Genomic DNA, 24,049 nt, shown 5'->3' on the forward strand with positions numbered 1-24,049 from the left:
AAAATCCTACTTTAGAGTCCCCTAAATGTATCTATTAATCTTTAAACATTGAGGATGATTCCAGAACTAAACATGGTCAGCACAGTGAGAATTTTAGTGGAAGTTAGTTGGGCGTCCGTTGGCTCGTTGTCTTGGTAGTGAGTACCTATGTAAGATAGTCATCCACGTTTTTCCTCTTGTATTCTAACAGAACGCCTGGTACCCAGTAAATAAAGGTAGGAACCTGTTAAGCACTGCAGTGAAGACTTTGCTCTTTACAGATTGCAGCAAGTCTGAGTTGAGGAAGCTCTGACAGACGCAAAAGGTGCACCTGTTGCAGGTGCACATACAGCGTAACCGGGCATGGCTGCGGAAACACACAGAAGGACAGGCGTTGAGTTCTTTCTTACAAACACGGCGCAAGTCAGAGCGTGCCAACTTTAAAAAAAAGACTTAGGCATAAGCAACACTAAGGAAAAGGACAGCGTGGGGCATGCTAAAGTTGTGCAGAATTCCACATTTACAAAAAATATCATCAACAGCAATAGCTCCCTCCTCCCTCCCTATAGAAATCTGAGGAAAATCCGCTAACACGTTTGCTTTTTTTTGGAAGGGGGATAGAATTATTAGTACAAGGGTTTTAGTGGAATAAATATGCACAGCAATAGATGGCACCCTCATCTAAATCAATAAAAGAAAAACTGAGTAAGCCACAGCATCCACCGAAAGGTCAGAGTTGGCTAGCATTGAAATAACCACCCCCTCCTCCTCCCTCAGGATACACACATGCCTGAAAACCAGGAAGGAGAATAGGGACAAATACACAGGAGTCAAAAGACGAGTATGTATATTCAACCTGAGGAGATACGAACATCGTCTTTAATCCATCAAGCACCATGGTTCCCCAAGGAAATCAAAGTGCTTCATATATTTCTACTTGAACCCAAAATATGGGGTTAATTTTCATCTGCTACCAGCAGCTAAGTATCTGCTAACATAGCAGCTAAGTATGATAACATGAAACTCTGGGTAAGGGTGTAAAAATCAACAATGGATCCAATTGATCTTAGATACAAAATTTAGGGAGGCTTTCTGACTCCTTTCTGGTTGAGTGAGTTGCACTAGTTGGTACAGGCACGTGGAGCCATTTCACCTCCACTTTAAAGACCAAAGTAGGGGGTCTCCAATGACTGCTCAGTGGTCAGAGCCACTCAGACATACAAGGCCATCACACCACCCCTCAAGAGGTACTGGCGCAGAACCCACTCAGAAGAGCGCCACCTGATGAATCAATTACATCCTTTCCTGTAACACCTGAACATTTTTTAGAGGCTTCTCTAAAGGAGAAGTCCTTCTCAAAGAACTGGCCCAAACTGACTTGGCTTAGCTTGTGAAATCTGATGAGATCACAGCACACGGTGGCATGGTTGTGGAGATTAGCAGCATCCCAATAATGCCTAATTCTCAACATGAAGAAAAACAAGAATTAATTTTTCAAAAGACTCTTATAGGCTCTAGATACTCCATTTTAAAATTTGACTTGTGATGATGAACATAGCACTGGTACTAAGTCACTGCCAGCTGTCATACTGGAATCCATCTGTTATTTTATAATTGAATCTGACTCTTCAACATACACAGGCTCCGCCCATCAAAAAGGAGGGATGCAAAGTATGCTTAGCAACAGGGAGATGCTTCATGAGAAGTAGTTTCGGATTAACCATATAAACAAGTGTCCATGTATGTACATTTATCATATACACACGTGCACACACACACAAATATTGCAGTAAAATTTTAAATATGCAGATCTAAAAACACAGTTGCAATTATTTACAAGATTAAGATAGTGCATTTACACAGTGAAAAAAAAAAGACACCATAGTATACAGTTAGGCAGTAAAGAGTGACCAAGCAGTGCGTTTCTGGATAATTACTAATTATGGTGAAAGAGATCTGGTCATCTACAAGAAAATGTCAACAAAATCCCACAGAAGCCAAAAGGAAAAAGTAACTTACAAAGGAAGCCATAAAGAAAAAGTAACTTACAAAGCAGTTTTTAGAAAGACCCAGATTTTTCTCAAATTCTCTATTCTATCAGTGTTGCCCATGTCTCGGTAGACTCTGTCTTTGTAATGATCCTCTCTGTAGATAACATACACGAGAGTTTTAAAGCAAAGGTAAAACAGAAGTAAGGTTTTGCTTATCTAATAGTAATAGGAATGACTTCTCTTCCAATACAAATAGAATTTCAAGGGTTTGCTGCATTTTTTTTAAGTATTAGTTAATGGAATAGCAATAAAGTTAACTCTGCTTTGAAAAATCTGTACACATTAACACCCTTTTTGAAAAACCTCAGCTTCTAGCAGTTTCTGAGTATTACTCTGATATACTGCAGTTTTCATAAGAAAAAAATAACTTGGAGAATAACATAATAATAAATAAAATAAACTATGAAGTTCTGAGAAACGCACTGCCTGAAAAACTACCTTGTCACAGAACAGAATTTATACGAACACAGTGCTTGAGGAGAATGCCATTAAGAGCCATGCAATTTTAGGCAGTTAGTAAACTACAAAGATGACCACACTTACGTGCTTGTGCATATGCATGTACAGATACATAATAAATGTACATAAAATTTGTGGCTCATAACACTCCATGTAAAACATTTATATAGAGGGAATTCCAATTACAACTGCTTTTAACAGCACTAAAAAAAGATGTTCTATCCTGAATTCAAACATACCCATAATTTAAACAAAGATTCATAAATGATTTTAGAATCCTTCACATACTCGAAGTCAATTGATCAGCAGAAAAAAAATATAAAAATGAAATTTTGTTCATATGAAAATGCTTTATTAGCATGATGTCAATCCCACTTTATGGCAGCAAGACTAATTTTTTTAATGCTGGGTGAGGGGCTGAGTTTTACTGTACTATCCTATTAAGATAGTTACAGCCTGCTCAAAAATATTCAAATATTGTCAGATTATATATACTTTATATATTTATACAATTTTATTCCGGTATTCAAACTAAACTTGCATGTACTCAAACTTGTCCCTTCTCATTACAAAGTCTCTGTTGCTGAACAACTTCTATGTGACAGAGATTCCACCCTCATGGCTAACAACGACATGCAATGCTACCACGAACCATGCAACGTGAAAATGACGGCAGAGCGAGTACTTACGGGTACATGGCCATCGTTGTCAGTTTAACAAAGATATCTTTACTGGGTGCATCAGCAGTATTGCAAGTGAAGGCTTGTGGTGGAGGCATTTTGTGTTTCCTGCAGAAATCAGTAGGTGAAATACTATACTCTTGTTTAACTTCATGCAGGTCTGACTTTGCAGCTACGATTAAGCAAGGTATTCTGCTGTCCATAAAGTGTTGCTATAGAATAAAAAGTGAAATCAAAATCTGATGACAAGCTCAAAAATTACTAAATTTCATTCAACGGGCACTGAAATTTTTCTCTAGATAGGCAAATCATCAACAGTTTCAGGGAGAAAGTAAATGAAGAGGCAAGGACTGGCAGTTGTCTAGGTCAGTGATATAATAAGACCAGGGCCACTTTTCTAATGCAGATAATGATACAAACTTGTAACAATTCTTCAAATTCACTATAATTAAAAAAAAATTTTTTTAAAGATCTAATACTCTGAAATAGAAAGAAATCCACCTAAATTCTTCTATCCTAAAACACACTACTTTCATTTTTTTATATTACCTCTAGTCCTTAGGGCTTCCCTGGTAGCCCAGGACAGTAAAGAATCTGCCTGCAATGCAGGAAACCTGGGTTCGATTCTTAGACTGGGAAGATTCCCTGGAGAAGGGCACCCACTCCAGTATTCTTGCCTGGAGAATTCCATGGACAGAGGAGCCTGGCGGGCTACAGTCCATGGGGTCGCAAAGAGGCACGACTAAGTGATTAACACTTTCAGTTTCTAGTCCTTAAGCACATGCATGTATATATACACACACACACATACATTCACACACACACACAGATATTTACATAGTGGCAGTCATGCTGGATATTACTATTGAAAAATGCTGAATTTTCCATGTTTTCAGAATTCAAAACCATTATTTTTAATGACTATATAAATTTCACAGGATCATTTTATCTCAATTTGGTAAACTACCTTCGTACTGTTAGATATGTGGATTATTTCCAGGTTTTTGCTATTAAAAACAATCCTAGAGGAAATTCCTTTGTACGTATAGTTTTTTTACTCTTATTGAATCTTGTTGACAATCTCAAAGTAACTTACAACTTTTGAAGCCTCATGTTTATCTCCTTGCTCTATTAATCTTCTTGGTATAATTGGCAATATGCAAACCATGTGCATTTCTAAGAACTTTCACTAATGCAGAGGTTCTTAACCAGGGACGCACATCAGAATCACTCGTGGAAAAAAGTAGTTTTAAAAATACAGATGTCTGGGACTGTACCACCTCAGAATGAAGCCAGAACCTTTACAGATAGGATGTATCTATCTTTAAAAAGTTCCACAGATAATTTTCTTGCATTTCCTTGGTTAGAAAACACATTACAATTCCATTAAACTCCTTTCAAAGTTAAACTTAGTTATAGGCCAAAATTGAAACAAACCTTAAAAATCCTGGCACAGTATTCAAAGGATTTAGGGTTACTGACATCATATACCAGGCACACAACATCACAAAGGATCTCAGCCTCAGTCAAAAATTCCGATTCTGAGATATCATGCAACTTGGAAAAAGAAAAAGACAATGAGAAACGTAAGTATCATAACACTGATGCAAAATTAAAGTCATGAAGTTTTATTACTTGCTTAACTTGACTTCTTAATTTAAAAATACTAGTTAAGCATAATTTTTCAGACTCATTAGAAGTAAGACACAGAGATAAACAAGTAGCTTTCTGATTTTTGTAGATGAAAAATGGTGATTAAGGTCCTACAGAAACTAACATTTAGTGAGTGACTAAAGTATGCTGGGCAGGCCCTTTACACGCATTCTCTACCTACTAAAGATAACAAACGGGTTACAGAGATTAGGTCAACTGCCAAAGATAATTCAAACCAAAATCTGAATTCAGATGATTCCCAATGGGAAGCACAGGTGGCACAGTGGTAAAGAATCAGCCTGCCAAGCAGGAGACCTGGGTTCACCCCTGGGTCGGGAAGATGCCCTGGAGAAGGAAATGATAATCCACTCCAGTATTCTTGCCTGGAAATTCCATGGACAGAGAAGCCTGATGGGCTACAGTCCATGGGGTGGCAGAGTTGGACATGACTGGGCACATACACACGATTCCCAAGTGTTTTTTCTTTCTACCACACCACTCTTCCTCCCCACCAATCAAAAACACAAAGCAAAGGATGGTACATTAAGGTTATCAGTGACCACAGATAAACTACTACACACCTGCACTAAAGCCTTCAAACTCATTTCTAGTCAATAGTAAAGGATGTAATTTTTTAAAATATAAATGAAAGAAAGAGCAAAGTGGATTGAATTTTTTTTTTTTTCACTTTTTTATGGTGGTATTTGGAGAAGGCAATGGCACCCCACTCCAGTACTCTTGCCTGGAAAATCCCATGGATGGAGGAGCCTGGTAGGCTGCAGTCCATGGGGTCGCTAAGAGTCGGACAAGACTGAGCGACTTCACTTTCACTTTTCACTTTCATGCATTGGAGAAGGAAATGGCAACCCACTCCAGTGTTCTTGCCTGGAGAGTCCCAGGGACGAGAGCCTGGTGGGCTGCCGTCTATGGGGTCGCACAGAGTCGGACACGACTGAAGCGACTTAGCAGCAGCAGCAGCAGCATGGTGGTATTACATACAATTAAGCACACAAATAGATAAATTTTTACCTGTATCTACAACCATGTAATCACCACACACATTTAAGAGAACTAAAATTAAATCTAATGACTAAGTCAGGTAGAAAAATAAAATCACACAAAAGCCATTAAATTAAATCCAATTATGTTCTCAGAGTCATTTTAAAAATGTACCCAATAATTAATAATCTTTATATGCCAGAAAATTTCTTACCAACAAATATTTCTCTTGTCCATAGACATAGACAGTGTTAATCGCATAGTACGATTTATGATCATCACGAATTTTCTTCTGCCTCTGAAAACAACCAAAAATCTCAGTATTTACAGTAAGAAATCACAGTAACTAGTTTTCATCAGCACATGTACTTTGTGTATATGTGTGGGTGTGTTACCAAAAAAAGGACATTCTTCCCTATGCTATATATTATTTATCACTACAAAGAGCATATTGATTTTGTTTCTTAGTTCTTAGGCTCTAAAATAAGAGATGCATTTGTTCTGCAGAAAGGGAAAGCAGTAGCTGACAAGAAAGTAAACTGCATTCACTGAGCCACCTGCTGGCAGTTCTCATTACACTATGATTTGGCCTGCCATTTCACCCGAAAATATGTCAGCCTCTTTACTCAAGGCAGTAGTCACAATCAGGTATCAGCAATGTAGAGTGCTACATTTACTTCATGCCAAGCCCTGTGTCTGATACTTTCATATGTGTATTTATTTAATCTCCATCTAAACGATAAAAAAAAAACCAAACACCAAATGATGGCTAACACCAATGAAGCAAAGATAAAGCTAGTTCAAAGAGATTACTGTTACATTTTAGTTCTACTTTACTATTATACCTATACATCATCTAAAAAGGTTAATGGTTATGAAAAAATTATGTAAACACATGACTATAAAAACCTACTGAGTAAGGTTCTAACTTTCTGAGCTCTCACCGTTAAGTTTCTTCCCAGAAGAGCCTGAAGAACTCCACTTTTCCCACAGTTTTTCATCCCAATTACATTACATCGGAATACATTTCTTTGAGTTTGTTTTTTCTGAAGGTCTATCTTTTTATCTCTTGTTACTAAAAAGGAAAATAAAAAGCTAATTATGTACCACATACACTCACTGAGGCTTCACTTCACCTTCTGCAAAATATGATACTGCTATTTATTATTTTTATGAAGCATTTGATCAATAAATAAACTGTATGATAGCCAACCTGTATGTAAAATGAAGTACAGAAGATAATACAGAAGGGCCTCTTTAGTGAAAAAGGTGCGTTTCTGAAAGTCAGTTGTAAATTTCTAGTAACCACATATTTATTTTATCATAAAATAAGTAGTACCTTTATGTAAGAAAACAATATTCCAAAAATGAACAAAAATTACAATGAATGTAGCATACACTACATCCCATCTTTTTTTCTATTACTGTCGTAACAAATTATAAACTGAAAGATGCCACCTCAAAACATTACTCTCGGATCTATAAACAGAAAGGCGGTAGGCACTCTAGATTTCCAAGGTAAATCTGTGAAAGAGGCAGTGCTGAAAACAACCCTGCATCAGCAGAGCCACGGGCATCTTTCTCGAGGGAAAGAGACCTCCTTAAGCTGCACCCAAAGATCTGATTACAAGAAAGCTCACCAGAGACACTATTTATAGTAGCAAAAAACTGAAAATGATAAAAAACACAAAATTATGGAATAGTTCAGTAAGTATATTATAGACTATCCATATGATTAGACTTTATATAATATTAAAGGTATATAAAATACACATCGATAATAGAAATATGTCCACAATATTTTGTTGAGTGAAAGAACCTCATGCTGGCTAATTCCTTATTCTTTGGTGCTGAAGTAAATACTGTCTAACTGGTTAAGTATTTTAAAGGGTACTTGCTCTGTCAATTTCTCATAGGCTGTCTTCTTGTAACAGGGCTTCCTGTAAGATACGTGCCTATTTTTTCCCACCAATTAGGATATAAAAACTTCTTGAAATGATCAGTTCCCTAATTTATTATTTCATATTATATCTATACATATTTTTTAAGTGGAGCACATTGTTTGGCAAGAATGCCTGTTTAACATTACAAGATCTGTAAAAAATTTATTAATGTGGTAAAAGATTATAAAACTGAGATGTACAATCAGTTCAATATCAGGATCATGTGTTAATACACATTGTTTTTAATGTTAAAAGAAAATTAAAACACAAGATGGACTGTAAATACTTTTAATGTCTATCAGATCAGATCAGTCGCTCAGTCGTGTCCGACTCTTTGCGACCCCATGAATCGTAGCACGCCAGGCCTCCCTGTCCATCACCAGAGTTCACCCAGACTCACGTCCATCGAGTCAGTGATGCCATCCAGCCATCTCATCCTCTGTCGTCCCCTTCTCCTCATGCCCACAATCCCTCCCAGCATCAGAGTCTTTTCCAATGAGTCAACTCTTCACATTAATGTCTATAGCCTTCCCTAATTTTCATCCATGAAGTACCCTCAGGGGTAGACTAGAAGTAAAACCTTTACTCTTTCTTTCTTGATAAATAAGAAATCGAGCATTTCAATTCAAAAGAGATTATCAAATTATGGGCAAACAAGAGTATAAACAGGAAGACTAATGAAGATGCATTTATTTTCACTCTTTTTACATATGAAACTGGAATCTTGAAAAAAAAAATCTAATTAAAGAGTATTTACACACTTACCTGTGATGGCTGAAGCCTGAGATTCTTGTTCAGTCAATATTGAATAGCCTAGATAACCCAAATACTCCAGGCACCGCTGTACATCTAAATAGGTCGTGAGCCTAGGAAAAAGTTGAAAACACGAGAAGTTTCTAAAAGAATATCTATTTAAAAAAATCACAACAGCTCAAATAATTTAACACCAGACCCAGGTAATTTTTGTCAGACTGCTTTAATTTCCCACATGCCCAAACATGGCTCTTCCTACAGTGACATTCTTAGGGCAGAGAAGAAAGAGGAGAATGCAATGTAAGGGGGCTCCTGTACCTACTCCATCGGCCTGGAGAGAGCAAAGCCACACAGATGAGCTTTAACCTTGGTGCCCTAGGTAAGATCTACAGCACAGATATTTTATGTTACCTGCTTCCCCAGTTACATACTGTACTGCAAATACTGGCTAGCTAAGGATTTAATTCTGAAAGGGCTTGCAAAAGGTGCAAAACTAAAAGGTTGAAAGGCACTTGAAATTAGTTGGCCTTTCTTATGAGATGAAAAAAAAGAACAGATCCTGGTGTTGAGAAAGTTATTCTCACCAAGGTTAAAGTATTAAATCATTATGTATAAGCAGAAGATTTTCCTATCGCCCTAGACAAGAGGTCAACTTTGCTGTATCTAGACCGTAGACACCCTCACTAAGCCTAAGAGTACATTCAAAGCAATCAACAATCCCTCAAAGCGTCTTCCACGTCAAGTAAAATATGCTCTCCCCACATTCCAAAAAATATGGGTTTCCCAGGTGGTGCTAATGGTTAAGAACCCATATGCCAATGCAGGAGATATAAGAGATGCGGGTTTGATCCCCGAGTCAGGAAGATTCCCTAGAGGAAGGCATGGCAACCCACTCCAGTATTCTTGCCTGGAGAATCCCATGAACAGAGGAGCCTGGCAGGCTATAGTCCACAGGGTCACAAAGAGTTGGACATGACTAAAGTGACTTAGCACACACATATTCCAAAAATAAAAGAATTGTGCAATAAAAGTGATGATTCCTATTCCCTTAATCAAAAAAGTATTAAAACACAACATTGCAAATCAACTATACTCCAATAAAATTGTTTTTAAAGTATTAATGTTTAGTTCCATTTTGATATTAATGTTTCCCTGTACATAATCCAAAAGCAAGCACATCCCTTCCTGATAAATTTATAAACATCTATAGTTCATCTTAGCGATAGCAGCGGCAGTATATTAATAAATTCTGCTCACAGGCAGCTAAGATAGAAGTATTTCGTAACATCTGACAAATTCACAAAATAACGCATGTAATGTACCACAATTTCAAAGCAGCTGTAACTCTAGAGGAAAGAAGTGAGCTCTATACTCACGTCCACTGGGAAAGGAATCCCTGGTAGGTTATCCATCCTTTTTCATTTGTACAAACTGTGTTATTCACATCTGGCCCCCAAGGTATGTAAGGGAAAACTTTAAACAAATCTTTAAGCTCATCAGGTGACAAAGCACAGTCTCTATCCTGAAGATACACAAGGAAGTATACATAATGTTTAGATATCTAAGAGGATAATTCCCAAACACAAGAGCCTCCTAATCTTGTAAAGCTATGCTTCCAAAAACTAACCCATGAAAATAAATTTTACATTTTATCAAGAAAACTCCTTGCATGTATGTATGGAAACCTATGCAAAAATCTATCAGAAACTAGACTTTTTCATCTTGAGAAAATAATAAAGTAAATAAGAAAAAGTATTTTTGCTTGTTTTAAGAGCTTTTGAATAATTTTTGGCTGTGTGACATGAGCGGGGCTAGTGGTAAAGAATACGTCTGCCGATGCAGGAGGCATAAGAGACATGAGTTTGATCCCTGGGTCAGGAAGATCCCCTGGAGAAGGAAATGGCAACCCATTCCAGTATTCTTGCCTAGAGAACCCCTTGGACAGAGAAGCCTAGTGGGCTAGAGTCCACGGGGTTACAAAAAGCTGCACATGACTGAAGCGACTTAGCACACATGACATGAGCACCCAATAGCTCAGCAAATAGAGCTACATTATTCACAGAAAAACATTTATCATATATCACAGAAAGCTGCAGCCGAAAGCTTACCAAATCATGCTTATCAAAAGTGCTTTGGAGAAACAAATATGCGTGATGATTTAATTCAGTAGTGCAATCAGGAGGTATTTTTAGCCTGATGATGAAAAAAAAAAAGTAAAATAAATCATTAATCAAATATTAAAATTTAATTTGAGAAATGAATATGAAATTGCAACAAGTTCTTTTTGTAAGATGAAAGCACTTACAGAATATGTTTGCTGCAGCCATTTAGACTTTCCCAGGGGAAGTCACTGCATTGCTATGGCAATCCTCAGAAGAGCCGTAATAGTGCTCCTTCCAAGGTGACATATACATTTCCTTAACTATCTGAAGGGCAGGTTGTATTAAAAAACGTACAGACAATACTGATTAAACTGTAATTAGTTTCTAGTAGTTTCTCCTACAAACCAATTGTAAGTCAAAATTATGAGCTTTATACAGTATCAACATTGTAATGAGTTAAAAATGATGTGAAGAGATGTTATTTCTGCCTGATGTGATTTCTGACCCACCCTAAATTTGAATCCATAAACATTTATCAAATGCACTGAGATACTGGGGGCGTGAAAACACGACAGGCTCTCTACCTCTAGGGAACCACATTCAAGCTGGAGACAGAACACAAGTAGATAACCTCACTATCTCAGCAGAAAGAGGCAACAGCTGAGTGGGCAAACTATAGATGCTGAGGAGCTCCTGAGAAAGCAGACGCCTTGGTCTGGGGACAGGAAGGTGTCAGCACTGCTGAGAGACACTGTACTTGGACTGAGACCTGAAGGGTAACAGACACGAACTGGGTTGGAGAGAGAAGAAGGAAGAGTAAAAATACCATGGGCAGAAGCCCAGGGTGGGAAATAATATCTGATTTGCAGACCAGAAGTAGTTTAGTATTTACTTCTAGAGTGAAGGCAGAGAGTGAGTCGGAGCAGACCAGATCAGGAATGACTTTCTATACCTGGTTAAGAAGCTTGGGCTTTACCCTGTCTTGAAGGCAAAGTGACATGGCAAAATCTGTGTTATGTATCTATCAGTATTAATTCTTGCCACAACATGAAGGGTGGGAGTAGAGAGTTTAATAAGGAGACTCAAGATGTGGCTCTAAAGGGGCTATTTTACAAAAAATTAAAGGTAGAGTGCACAAAGAAATTAAAAGAGATTTTAGTCTAAGTCACAAAGCCATAAAAGATGGAGTTTCCTTACTGTCATACTTTACAAAGCAATAAGCAACTTTCTATGTTCTGTAGAATTTATCTACCCACATAAATGGCACAGAAAAGAAAGCTTGATAAAAAGATCTTGGGACAAATGCATTCATTCCATACTTATTTATTGAAAAATCTGGCAAATTACTTGAGCCAAGTTTGAATAACTTTGACAAGGGAAGTTTCAACTTAGAACTGATTAATGGGCCAGGAATCCAACCAGAAAGTATTTTGCTTCCTCGGTGATGGGGAAGGAAAAAATGACAGTTTTTCTGAACCCTTACATGGAGAGCTAGCAGTACCATGCTAAAATTTAAAAAAAAAGGAGAACATGAAGATAACGTGCTACTGAAAGAATGAAGAAAAAAGGCAAAAGGCTCAAAGGCCTGATCCTGGGAAGTCACCTCCCTGAGAAGCCTACTTCCCTTGGGTACAGAAGAGGCATCCTACAGTTACGCAGTCTCCTACCAGGATGATGCTGGGTTCATTGCTAAACAAGCAGAACTTAAACACATCATTACTTAAAGGAAAATAACCGCAGAGAGACTGGTTGCTTAGGAAAAGTACTTTATCCTAAACTGAGAACAGGCTATAAAACTCAGGGAGGACAAAGAAAAATGCTAACCAATGTATTTTTGACTCCTTTGATTCTAAAAACAAGTTCATCTAGCTTCTCTTATCTCCTTCCTCAATCAAACGAATGTTAAAATATAACTGTATTCTCCGTAAGAAGAAGAGCAAGAGGCTGAGCCATGCTATAACTCAGTGGCTCTTAAGTGGGGATCGTCTCACTCCCACGGGCACATTTCTGGCTGTCACGACTAGGGGAAGAGGTGTTGTTGGCATCTAAGGATGTGCTAATAAACATCCTGTAACGCATAGAACAGGCTCTACAATAATGAATTATCTGGTCCAAAATGGCGTTAACAGTGCTGAGGTTGAGAAACCCTGCTATAAACGGCTCTATAAATCTAAATTATTCCTAAGTAGCTCAAAGCCTACTACCTACGTGCTAAATAAAACTTTAAAATGCTGGCAAGTGAAATCAATTAGAAGACAAAGGTACATACAAGGGGAATAAATACTCGGGTGTCAAATCCAGATCGTCATCATAACCAAATCGTCGAAGCACAGTCCAAGTAGTCTCATGTCTCCCTCTCTGAATAAAAAGTGTGTGTAAAAAAAGAAAACCTGAAATAAAATAAATTAGTAAGTACAGCTGATGTGAAAATGGGTACAGGGTCACACGGGAGGCGAGCACGTAACACACAATGGCAAGAGCTACACTCACGACCACACGTGCACTAGCTGTGCATACTGAAGGTCCGATCAAAACCAGGTTCACGCGTGTCGCAAAGAGCTGATTTCAGAATGTATCTGTAATTCAGATACATTCAGATATCTGTAATGTATCTGTAATTCAGAATGAATATGTAACTTCATATACACCCAAGTCAGCAAAAGGTGGTACTGGATCAAAGGGCCAAAAACACATCCCAAGGTGTATACTGACATTCACAAAGTTATACGATAAAAACAAATGAAATCATTTCCGACATCTGTGTGCTTATTTCTATAACGAGAAAATTGGTTTCTGATTTCACTGTGGCTCTGTAACATATTTTACTCGGTACTTGGAACATTCGGTACTTGGTAAATTTGATCGGGAGACAAAATGTCTTCCTTAAAAATAATTTCTATTTAGAGGATGCTTATGAGTAATAAGAATTTTAAGATAAATTTGTTTCAGAATTCTTTTATCTTCAGAGGGAACTCTGCACTCTTGAAATCCAATAAATTTCCCTATCTCTAATTTATACTGACAGTGGAGGTAATTATTCCCACCGATGGCCTGCCTGCTAGAATTTTAGTTACACTAATAAACACAGACGCTTCCCTAAACATCTAGATAGCACTATAGACTGTTGCCTGCTGCCAAATTTTTTAAAAGTTTGAAAGGAGGAGAAAAGCACCTTTCACCCACCTTTCAGTGTCAATCCACCGTCAGCCACACCATCACTTATATGTTTTCTGACCACATTTTTGACATCTTCCAGAGCTTGAGGGGCTAAGGGAGTGTTAAAACAAATTCTCTGGCAAAAGACATAAAAATAAAGTTAAAAACAAATCAGCATTAAAGTCACAAATAATACAAATATTAATCCACAGAGCAACATTAAACCAAAGAGTTGTAACCAAAGGAAACAAATTCTGAATTAGGACAGCCTCTACTTTGTATTAAGTAAAGCATGTCCGACCAAGAAGGGCATGTTCTCCCTATCTCCCACATGGGGTTCCTAAAACACAGAGCTCTTTGTGTAACTATGTTATACAAAACCAAGAAGGAAAAATAATTCAGAATTCAGACTTCAAGTCATTCTTAATACACCCATTGTACACTGTGAAATGACACTCTCTCAGAGTCCCCTCAACTCCTAAGCAAAAGAGATTTTATCCCATAGGTAAAGATTAAATAGCCTGATGTCAGAGAGATTTTACATGAAAGAAATGCATGTTTATCAAAATACCATTGGTCATGCCAATAAATTTTTACAGCTTTTCTCAGCAAAAAAAAAAAATCAAGATATACAAATATCTGAAATAAGAGAAAGCTACCTGGAAGAAGTTGAGTTCAGCATCATTGAGTGTACCATCATTATCTTGATCAGATATTTTGAATATACGAGTAAGGGCTTTTATACAGGCTGGTTTCATCTACAGATCATTGAGGAAAAATAAATTGTTTTAATGCAAATAGTTGGGATTTTAAAATATGATTTTCATAAATATATTGAGAATTCTGAATGTTTTCACTGTCAAATACATAACATCAAATATAAACAACATGAAAACTTAACTAAAGCAAAGCCACTTTTATCTTCAAGCCACTTTAAGTAAATGAGACAATATTTACTTGGACCAGTATCTGGAATAGTTAAACACTCCCTTCATGACCACATACCTCTGAAGATGAGCAAAAGAGAAACCCATCTTTTGAAAAAGTCATTCTTCCAGTTATTTAGAAGAAATGCCCTCTCTCATTCCATGAGCTGACTTATAGAACTATCGCAAAGGCTTTTCTCTCTCAACTTCTCTGATTTTTGACCTTCTAGCAGCAAAATAGGACTAAATGTTTCAATCTGTAACTTGTGTTTATGTGTGTATGTACTGAAGCTGGGATATAAAATGTACTTCTTTCCAAGAACATGACAAAACAGCACTGGTTGATGTGCAAAAGTTCTTTTTTTTTTTTTTTTTTTACTACTTGCCTATTATAAGAATTATATTCTTCAAAAAAAGAACCTTGCCTTTTGTGACTCTGTAAAACTTTTATAAGAAAAGCTGCTAGAAATGTATTCTGACAATTTTTATTTTAGGATTTATAATGGATAGAACAAATATTTGACTATTTAAGGCCCACGTGCTTCTAATTTGTATAACTGCTATAGGAAAATCATGGTCAACAATTCTGAGAAAATAAAACCTTCAGGGAGATTTTTGAACGCTGAAAATGTGGAGGGAGATATCTTATGGACATCTGAGTGCGAGAAATGAGCTGCTGAGGTGAGGAAATGAATACTTGTTAGTTTATCTACTCCCATGATAGGGCTAACCAGAGAGGCAGTAATGATGAGTTTTGGTCACACTATCATAACAAACCTAAATGCATAAAATAATTTCTTTTAAAAATAGTAAGGAACAGTTATCTTCCAAAATATGCACAATTCCTCCTCCTCCTCCTTTTTTTTTTTTTTTTTTGGTTTAAATAGGGGCTCTAGGAGAGCAATTTGATAGAATAATAAAAAGCCAAAATCTAAGATACAGAGAGATTAGAAAGAACTGAGAAAAAAAAGTCAAACATTTAGGGAGCATGGTTAGGGATGTCTTTATAAAAAAAATGCTAAATGGACTATAACCTATCACATCCATAATCATAAATAACTTTAACATTTTTATTTTGTATTGGGGTATAGCCAATTAACAATTTTGCTGATAGTTTCAGGAGAACAGCAAAGAGACTCAGCCATACATATACATGTAATTGATAACTCTTTAAGTAAAAACAAGTTATTGCTTCTGTAAATATGATCCTAATATTAGATATTCAAGATTACTAAAGATCACATTATATTTTATTTTCTCTTCTTTTATTTTATTTTATTTTTATTTTTTGGAGGATTTGAGAAATGTCATTTATTTTCACTTAGCAGTATAACAACTTGATTTTTTAACAATCAGATCCTCACATACTTAGCTAATTCACAATTAAACAATAGTAAGTAAAAAATTTTTTATGGCACTCTCAACTCAAAGGTTTATTTACTGAATAGGTAACTGTTAATATTTCTTCAGCATATCAGCTGCTACTGCTGCTAAGTCGCTTCAGTCGTGTCCGACTCTGTGCGACCCCATAGATAGCAGCCCACCAGGCTCTGCCATCCCTGGGATTCTCCAGGCAAGAACACTGGAGTGGGCTGCCATTTTCTTCTCCATTTCGTGAAAGTGAAAAGTGAAAGTGAAGTCGCTCAGTCGCGACCGACTCCTGGCGACCCCATGGACTGTAGCCCACCAGGCTCCTCCATCCATGGGATTTTCTAGGCAAGAGTACTGGAGTGGCTTGCCATTGCCTTCTCCATATTTTCTCTTCTTTTAAAAATCTGTTGCATAATATCTAGATGTTTCAAAAAGGAGCAATAGGTAGAATGATGCAAAAACCAGAATCTAAAAATAACTTTTTATTTGCACGTGTTATTTCCTTGTATCATAAAATGCTATGATAAAAAAAAATTAACTGAAGAAAAATGAACAGTGATGCATTTTTCATTAAAGCCTGAAATGCATCAGAAGCTAAAGTGCTCTAAGGTACTGGCTCAATATGATATTTAAATATTAACCATCTTAAAATACAACACAAAAAATGACTACTTCTTAAACGCATCAAAAATTACACTTCAGTAAAACTTTAAAATGTGTTGTTTAGTTGCTAAGTCATGTTCAACTCTTTTGTGACCCCATCTTTTGTAGCCCAAGTTCCTCTGTCCATGAGATTTTCCAGGCAAGAATACTGGAATGGGGTGCCATTTCCTTCTCCAGGGTATCTTCCTGACCCAGGGATTGAACCCATGTCTCTTGAATTGGCAGGATTCTTTACCACAGAGCCACAAGGCAAATCCCACCCCTCTCCACCCACCCCTGTACAACTTTTACAGTAATAAAAATAAACTCACTTTGCATGTAAGTAATCTAATCCTCACACAGATCTGTTTCATTATTAGGTAAGCAGAGGACTCCATGGGTCATACAGAGTCCATCAAACCACTGGAAACATATTTCCAGTTCAGGCTTTAATTATCTTGATTTGACCTACCTACCTCAAATCTATGTTAAAAGGTTATGAATGTTATCTAAATAAAAGATTCTATTGTAAGTTTAGACTCAAGGCTTCTACTTGTATAAATCAAGGCATATAGTCTCTAAACGTTACAGATTCTACCTTAGGCAGGTATGCCTAAGAAATGACTAACAGATGGTAGTCATTAGGGAAGGGAGGATTAGCAGATTAGCAGAACTAATAATAGGCCTAAGAAAAAAGTAGCAATTAGAGAACTGAGAACAAACTAACGGAGGGGATTCAATGTACTGCCAGGCTAAGCTCAGAGGTAAATCTCTATAGAATGAGACTGCCTACTGGACTGCTAGGAAAGTTCCAGAATCTGTATTTTAAACAAGTATTTTAACCTAGTGACTATTATGAGGTGAATTTCGGAAATATTGAATAAAGGGCAAGTTCAGTTCAATTCAGTCGCTTAGTCCTGTCTGAATCTTTGCAACCCCATGAATCGCAGCATGCCAGGCCTCCCTGTCCATCACCAACTCCCGGAGTTCACTCAGACTCACGTCCATCAAGTCAGTGATGCCATCCAGCCATCTCATCCTCTGTCGTCCCCTTCTCCTCCTGCCCCCAATCCCTCCCAGCATCAGAGTCTTTTCCAATGAGTCAACTCTTCGCATGAGGTGGCCAAAGTACTGGAGTTTCAGCTTTAGCATCATTTCTTCCAAAGAAATCCCAGGACTGATCTCCTTTAGAATGCACTGGTGGGATCTCCTTGCAGTCCAAGGGACTCTCAAGAGTCTTCTCCAACACCACAGTTCAAAAGCATCAATTCTTCGGCGTTCAGCTTTCTTCACAGTCTAACTTTTTGTTGGCAAAGTAACGTCTCTGCTTTTGAATATGCTATCTAGGTTGGTCATAACTTTCCTTCCAAGGAGTAAGCGTCTTTTAATTTCATGGCTGCAATCACCATCTGTAGTGATTTTGGAACCCCAAAAACTAAGTCTGACACTGTTTCCATTGTTTCCCCATCTATTTCCCATGAAGTGATGGGACCGGATGCCATGATCTTCGTTTTCTGAATGTTGAGCTTAAAGCCAACTTTTTCACACTCCTCTTTCACCTTCATCAAGAGGCTCTTTAGTTCTTCTTCCCTTTCTGCCATAAGGGTGGTGTCATCTGCATATCTGAAGTTACTGATATTTCTCCCAGCAATCTTGATTCCAGCTTGTGCTTCTTCCAGCCCAGCGTTTCTCATGATGTACTCTGCATATAAGTTAAATAAACAGGGTGACAATATACAGCCTTGACATACTCCTTTTCCTATTTGGAACCAGTCTGTTGTTCCATGTCCAGTTCCACCGGTTGCTTTCTGACCTGCATATAGGTTTCTCAAGAGGCAGGTCAGGTGGTCTGGTATTCCCATCTCTTTCAGAATTTTCCACAGTTTCTTGTGATCCACACAGTCAAAGGCTTTGGCATAGTCAAGAAAGCAGAAATAGATGTTTTTCTGCAACTCTCTTGCTTTTTCCATGATCCAGCGGATGTTGGCAATTTGATCTCTGGTTCCTCTGCCTTTTCTAAAACCAGCTTGAACATCTGGAAGTTCACAGTTCACGTACTGCTGAAGCCTGGCTTGGAGAATTTTGAGCATTACTTTACTAGCATGTGAGATGAGTGCAATCGTGCAGTAGTTTGAGCATTCTTTGGCATTGCCTTTCTTCGGGATTGGAATGAAAACTGACCTTTTCCAGTCCTGTGGCCACTGCTGAGTTTTCCAGATTTGCTGGTATATTGAGTGTAGCACTTTCACAGCATCATCTTTCAGGATTTGGAATAGCTCAACTGGAATTCCATCACCTCCACTAGCTTTGTTCGTAGTGATGCTTTCTAAGGCCCACTTGACTTCACATTCCAGGATGTCTGGCTCTAGGTCAGTGATCACACCATCGTGATTATCTGTGTCGTGAAGATCTTTTTTGTACAGTTCTTCTGTGTATTCTTGCCACCTCTTCTTACTATCTTCTGCTTCTGTTAGGTCCATACCATTTCTGTCCTTTATCGAGCCCATCTTTGCATGAAATGTTCCCTTGGTATCTCTAATTTTCTTGAAGAGATCTCTGCTGCTGCTAAGTCACTTCAGTCATGTCCAACTCTGTGCAAACCCATAGACGGTAACCCACCAGGCTCCCCTGCCCCTGGAATTCTCCAGGCAAGAACACTGGAGTGGGTTGCCATTTCCTTCTCCAATGCATGAAAGTGAAAAGTGAAAGTGAAGGCGCTCAGTCGTGTCCAACCCTCAGCGACCCCATGACTGCAGCCTTCCAGGCTCCTCCGTCCATGGGATTTTCCAGGCAAGAGTACACTGGGGTGGGGTGCCAAAGAGATCTCTAGTCTTCCCATTCTGTTGTTTCCCTCTATTTCTTTGCACTGATTGCTGAGGAAGGCTTTCTTATCTCTTCTTGCTATTCTTTGAAACTCTGCATTCAGATGCTTATATCTTTCCTTTTCTTCTTTGCTTTTCACTTCTCTTCTTTTCACAGCTATTTGTAAGGCCTCCCCAGACAGCCATTTTGCTTTTTTGCATTTCTTTTCCGTGGGGATGGTCTTGATCCCTGTCTCCTGTACAATGTCACGAACCTCCATCCATAGTTCATCAGGCACTCTTATCAGATTTAGTCCCTTAAATCTATTTCTCACTTCCACTGTATAATCATAAGGGATTTGATTTAGGTCATACCTGAATGTCTAGTGGTTTTCCCTACTTTTTTCAATTTAAGTCTGAATTTGCCAATAAGGAGTTCATGATGAGAGTCACAGTCAGCTCCTGGTCTTGTGTTTTGCTGACTGTATACAGCTTCTCCATCTTTGGCTGCAAAGAATATAATCAATCTGATTTCGGTGTTGACCATCTGGTGATGTCCATGTGTAGAGCCTTCTCTTGTGTTGTTGGAAGAGGGTGTTTGTTATGACCAGTGCATTCTCTTAACAAAAGCCTTTGCCCTGCTTCATTCCATATTCCAAGGCCAAATTTGCCTGTTACTCCAGCTGTTTCTTGACTTCCTACTTTAGCATTCCAGTCCCCTATAATGAAAAGGACATCTTTTTTGGGTGTTAGTTCTAAAAGGTCTTGTAGGTCTTCATAGAACCGTTCAACTTCAGCTTCTTCAGCATTACTGGTTGGGGCATAGACGTGGATTACTGTGATATTGAATGGTTCGCCTTGGAAACGAACAGAGATCATTCTGTCGTTCTTGAGATTGCATCCAAGTACTGCATTTTGGACTCTTTTGTTGATCATAATGGCTACTCCATTTCTTCTGAGGGATTCCTGCCCGCAGTAGTAGACATAATGGTCATCTGAGTTAAATTCACCCATTCCAGTCCATTTTAGTTCACTGATTCCTAGAATGTCGATGTTTACTCTTGCCATCTCCTGTTTGACCACTTCTAATTTGCCTTGATTCATGGAACTAACATTCCAGGTTCCTATGCAATATTGCTCTTTACAGCATCGGACCTTGCTTATATTACCAGTCACATCCACAACTGGGTATTGTATTTGCTTTGGCTCCATCCCTTCATTCTTTCTGGAGTTATTTCTCCACTGATCTCCAGTAGCAAGTTAGAAAGAAACATTTCAATTAAGAATATAAACCAGGATTAAGGAAGACTAAATCAGGATCAGATTAAGGGATAACTCAGATTCATATTTCAGAGAAGGCAATGGCACCCCACTCCAGTACTCTTGCCTGGAAAATCCCATGGACAGAGGAGCCTGGTAGGCTGCAGTCCATGGGGTCGCTAAGAGTCGGACACAACTGAGCACCTTCACTTTCACTTTTCCTTTCATGCATTGGAGAAGGAAATGGCAACCCACTCCAGTGTTCTTGCCTGGAGAATCCCAGGGATGGGGGAGCCTGATGGGCTGCTGTCTATGGGGTCGCACAGAGTCAGACACGACTGAAGCGACTTAGCAGCAGCAGCAGCAGCAGATTAATATTTATACCAGAGGTCAGCACTTTTATGGTAAAGCAATTAATAAAGACATAATAATAATGTCTAAGAATAAATAAAGACACAGCAAATACTTTAGGCATTGGGTGCCAATCGGCAAAATCAAGGATATCATGTAGGTACTTACACAGCAAGAAATAACCAAACTTCCACAAAGTTTTTATGAATTAAATTTAAAATATAATAATAAGTGAATATACCTTTACTCTATAGGTCTACTAATATTACAGAAGGATAGACTTCTTCTTGGAGGGATATCGATTGGCTTAGTTGGGGTTCAAAGTCAGTGTTCCCTATCTTGTAATAAACTATAATGGAATATCAGTTCAGTTCAGTTCAGTCGCGTCTGACTCTTTGTGACCCCATCGATTATACACTCTGGAGAAGGAAATTATATAATGGAATATAATCTGCAAAAAATCCTACAAAAACAAAAAAGACCACTATGATACATACCCAAAACTAACTCAGTATTGTAAATCAATTATACTTTAATTAAAAAAAAAGCTAGCTTTTCCTACCATGAAAATCAATTGCAGATATTCATCTATTAATGCTGATCTGTAATGAGATTTAACATATTTCATCTCTGAAAATGTCTTTTTAACAATCCCAATAGTGACACTGATCCATAAACATATAACTTTCTTTGAGCACATTCATCACTTGGAAGGCATTTATAGAATTCTATTTCATTCTTTTCGTGATATTTGCCTGTTAACATGTCATACACTGCAGATTAATCAGTTCCAACTGAAGGCTGGGTGGAAGCTCCTCAACTGCATGGTCAAATGGATTAGGAAATTAAAAAACTTCCTTTGCATGTGCATCAAGGTCCAAAAAAAAGTGATGCTGGGATTATAGCTCAGAAAGTATATCTGTTTTGCCATCTGAAGATCCACTTGTTTTCTCTTCTTGTTTTGGCATATGTATGTACTGGTAATAAAAAAAATAAAATGCTACTGTACAGGGGTCCATGTGGCACATGAGATGCTGCTGCCAAGTCTGCAGTGTGTCAGTGCAGTTCGCAGGGCGACGAGCAGTGGTGTGATGACAGTTACCACAGACAAGCTCTGCTACAACCACAGGACTGCCTTCACAGCAGGAAAGTGCAGACAGACGTGAGGGAATGAACACGGCTGTGCTGCAATAAAGCTTACCTATGAACCATGAAATCCGAAGGCCTTATAAATTTCCCCATATCTCAAAACATTATTCTTTTTGACTTTTTCCCCAATCATTAAAAAATGCAAAATGTATCTTAGCTCACAGGCTATATAAAAGCTGGTGGCGGTCGACAGATGAATGGATAAAGTAGCTGTGGTACATATATATGATGGAATATTACTCAGCCATAAAAAGCAATGCTAATGACTGACTCATTAGAGTCAGTTCTAATGAGGTGGATGAATCTAGAGTCTATTATATACAGTGAAGGGAGTCAGAAAGAGAAAAACAAGTACATATACTAACGCAATATATGTAATCTAGAAAGATGGTACTGATGAAATTATTTGCAGAGCAGCAATGGAGACACAGACATACAGAACAGACTTATGGACGTGGTGGCAGGGAGGAAAGGGTGGGATGTATGGAGAGAATAAGATGGAAACATACATTACCATATGTAAAATAGATAGCCAATGGGAATTTGCTGTATGACTCAGGGAACTCAAACCGGGGCTCTGTAACAATCTAGAGAGGGGGGATGGGGAGGGAGGTTCAAGAGGAAGGGGACATATCTATATCTAGGGCTGATTCATGCTGATGCTTGGCAGAACCAACATAATTCTGTAAAGGAATTATACTTTAATTAAAAAAAAAAAAAAAGAAGGTGGCAGGCCAAATTTGGCCCATGGGTCAGTTCTCCAATCATTCACCTATACTATAAATTTTTCCCGAAAAAAGTCTTTTCAGGAAACTTTTTTTCCCCAGCAAACTTCTATTCCTTAAAAATTCAAAATAACAACAAAAGAAACAAATAGCTCAATTAAGAGATGGATAAAATACTTAAACAGACCTTTCTCCAAAGGAGATATACAAATGGCCAATAAACACAAGAAATGATGTTCAATATCATTAGCCATCATGGAAATGCAGTTCAAACAACGTAAGACACCACTCCCATCTACCAGGATGACTACAAACAAACAAAGGCCAGGGGGAGGATAATAGGTGCTGGCAAAGATGTGGGGAAATTGGGACTTTAATTTTAGTGGTTCCTCAATATGAGTGAAACATAGAATTACCATGTGACCTAGTAATTCCACCTCTAAACAGACATTCAAAACAGGGGTTCAAACTTGTGTGTGAATGTTCTTAGCAGTATTCACAATAGCCAAAAGGTGGAAGCAACCCAGTTATCTACCAAACAGTTGAATGGATAAACAAAATATGCTATATGCATACAATGAAGTGTCATTTGACCGTAAAAAGGAATGAAGTACTAGTAATGCTACAACATGGATGTACCTTGGAAACATTACACTACATCAAAGAAGCCAGACACAGAAGACCACATATTGTATGATTCCATTCATATGAAATGCCAAGAATAGGCAAATTCAGAGAGACAGAGAGTAGACTAGTGGTTGCCAAAAAGTAGGGGAAGGGGGAGGAGGGAATGGAAGTTACTGCTAATGGGTACAGGGTTTCTCTGGGGGTGATGAAATGCTCTGAAATCAGACAATGACGAACATACAACTTTGTGAATACACTAAAAATCACTGAAAAGAACAAAAAAGTGAACTTTATGGTATGTGAGTTATATCTCAATATAAAATTTAATTTTAAAAGTCTATGGTGTGGAGAAGGAAATGGCAACCCACTCCAGTATCCTTGCCTGGAAAATCCCATGGACAGGAGTCTGGTGGGCTACAATC

At 38.0% G+C, this 24,049-nt stretch overlaps 1 protein-coding gene across 11 annotated transcripts in view; it reads right to left on the reverse strand.

The window, feature by feature from the left end:
* The window catches only part of RHOT1 (ras homolog family member T1), a 68,351-nt gene that overhangs the window by 13,958 nt on the left and 30,344 nt on the right, over window positions 1-24,049 (reverse strand). For 5 of the 11 annotated variants that reach the window (XR_002182999.2, XM_019981389.2, XM_019981391.2 and 2 more), the window contains exons 9-19: window positions 14,435-14,533; window positions 13,803-13,911; window positions 12,889-13,009; window positions 10,626-10,710; window positions 9,894-10,039; window positions 8,530-8,630; window positions 6,766-6,896; window positions 6,036-6,119; window positions 4,607-4,726; window positions 3,179-3,381; window positions 224-346 (exon numbers count right to left, since the gene is read on the reverse strand). Coding sequence is in view for 10 of the 11 variants with exons in the window: in XM_019981389.2 (XP_019836948.2) it covers window positions 224-346; window positions 3,179-3,381; window positions 4,607-4,726; window positions 6,036-6,119; window positions 6,766-6,896; window positions 8,530-8,630; window positions 9,894-10,039; window positions 10,626-10,710; window positions 12,889-13,009; window positions 13,803-13,911; window positions 14,435-14,533 (1,322 nt within the window). In the remaining variant the exon portion in view is untranslated. Of the gene's footprint in view, window positions 1-223; window positions 347-2,028; window positions 2,125-3,178; window positions 3,382-4,606; window positions 4,727-6,035; window positions 6,120-6,765; window positions 6,897-8,529; window positions 8,631-9,893; window positions 10,040-10,625; window positions 10,711-12,888; window positions 13,010-13,802; window positions 13,912-14,434; window positions 14,534-24,049 lie in introns of all 11 variants that reach the window. The other 6 variants (XM_070772703.1, XM_019981397.2, XM_070772705.1 and 3 more) reach the window with 3 other exon arrangements.

This window comes from Bos indicus, chromosome 19 (assembly GCF_029378745.1).
Source record: "Bos indicus isolate NIAB-ARS_2022 breed Sahiwal x Tharparkar chromosome 19, NIAB-ARS_B.indTharparkar_mat_pri_1.0, whole genome shotgun sequence".
Lineage (NCBI taxonomy): Eukaryota > Metazoa > Chordata > Mammalia > Artiodactyla > Bovidae > Bos > Bos indicus.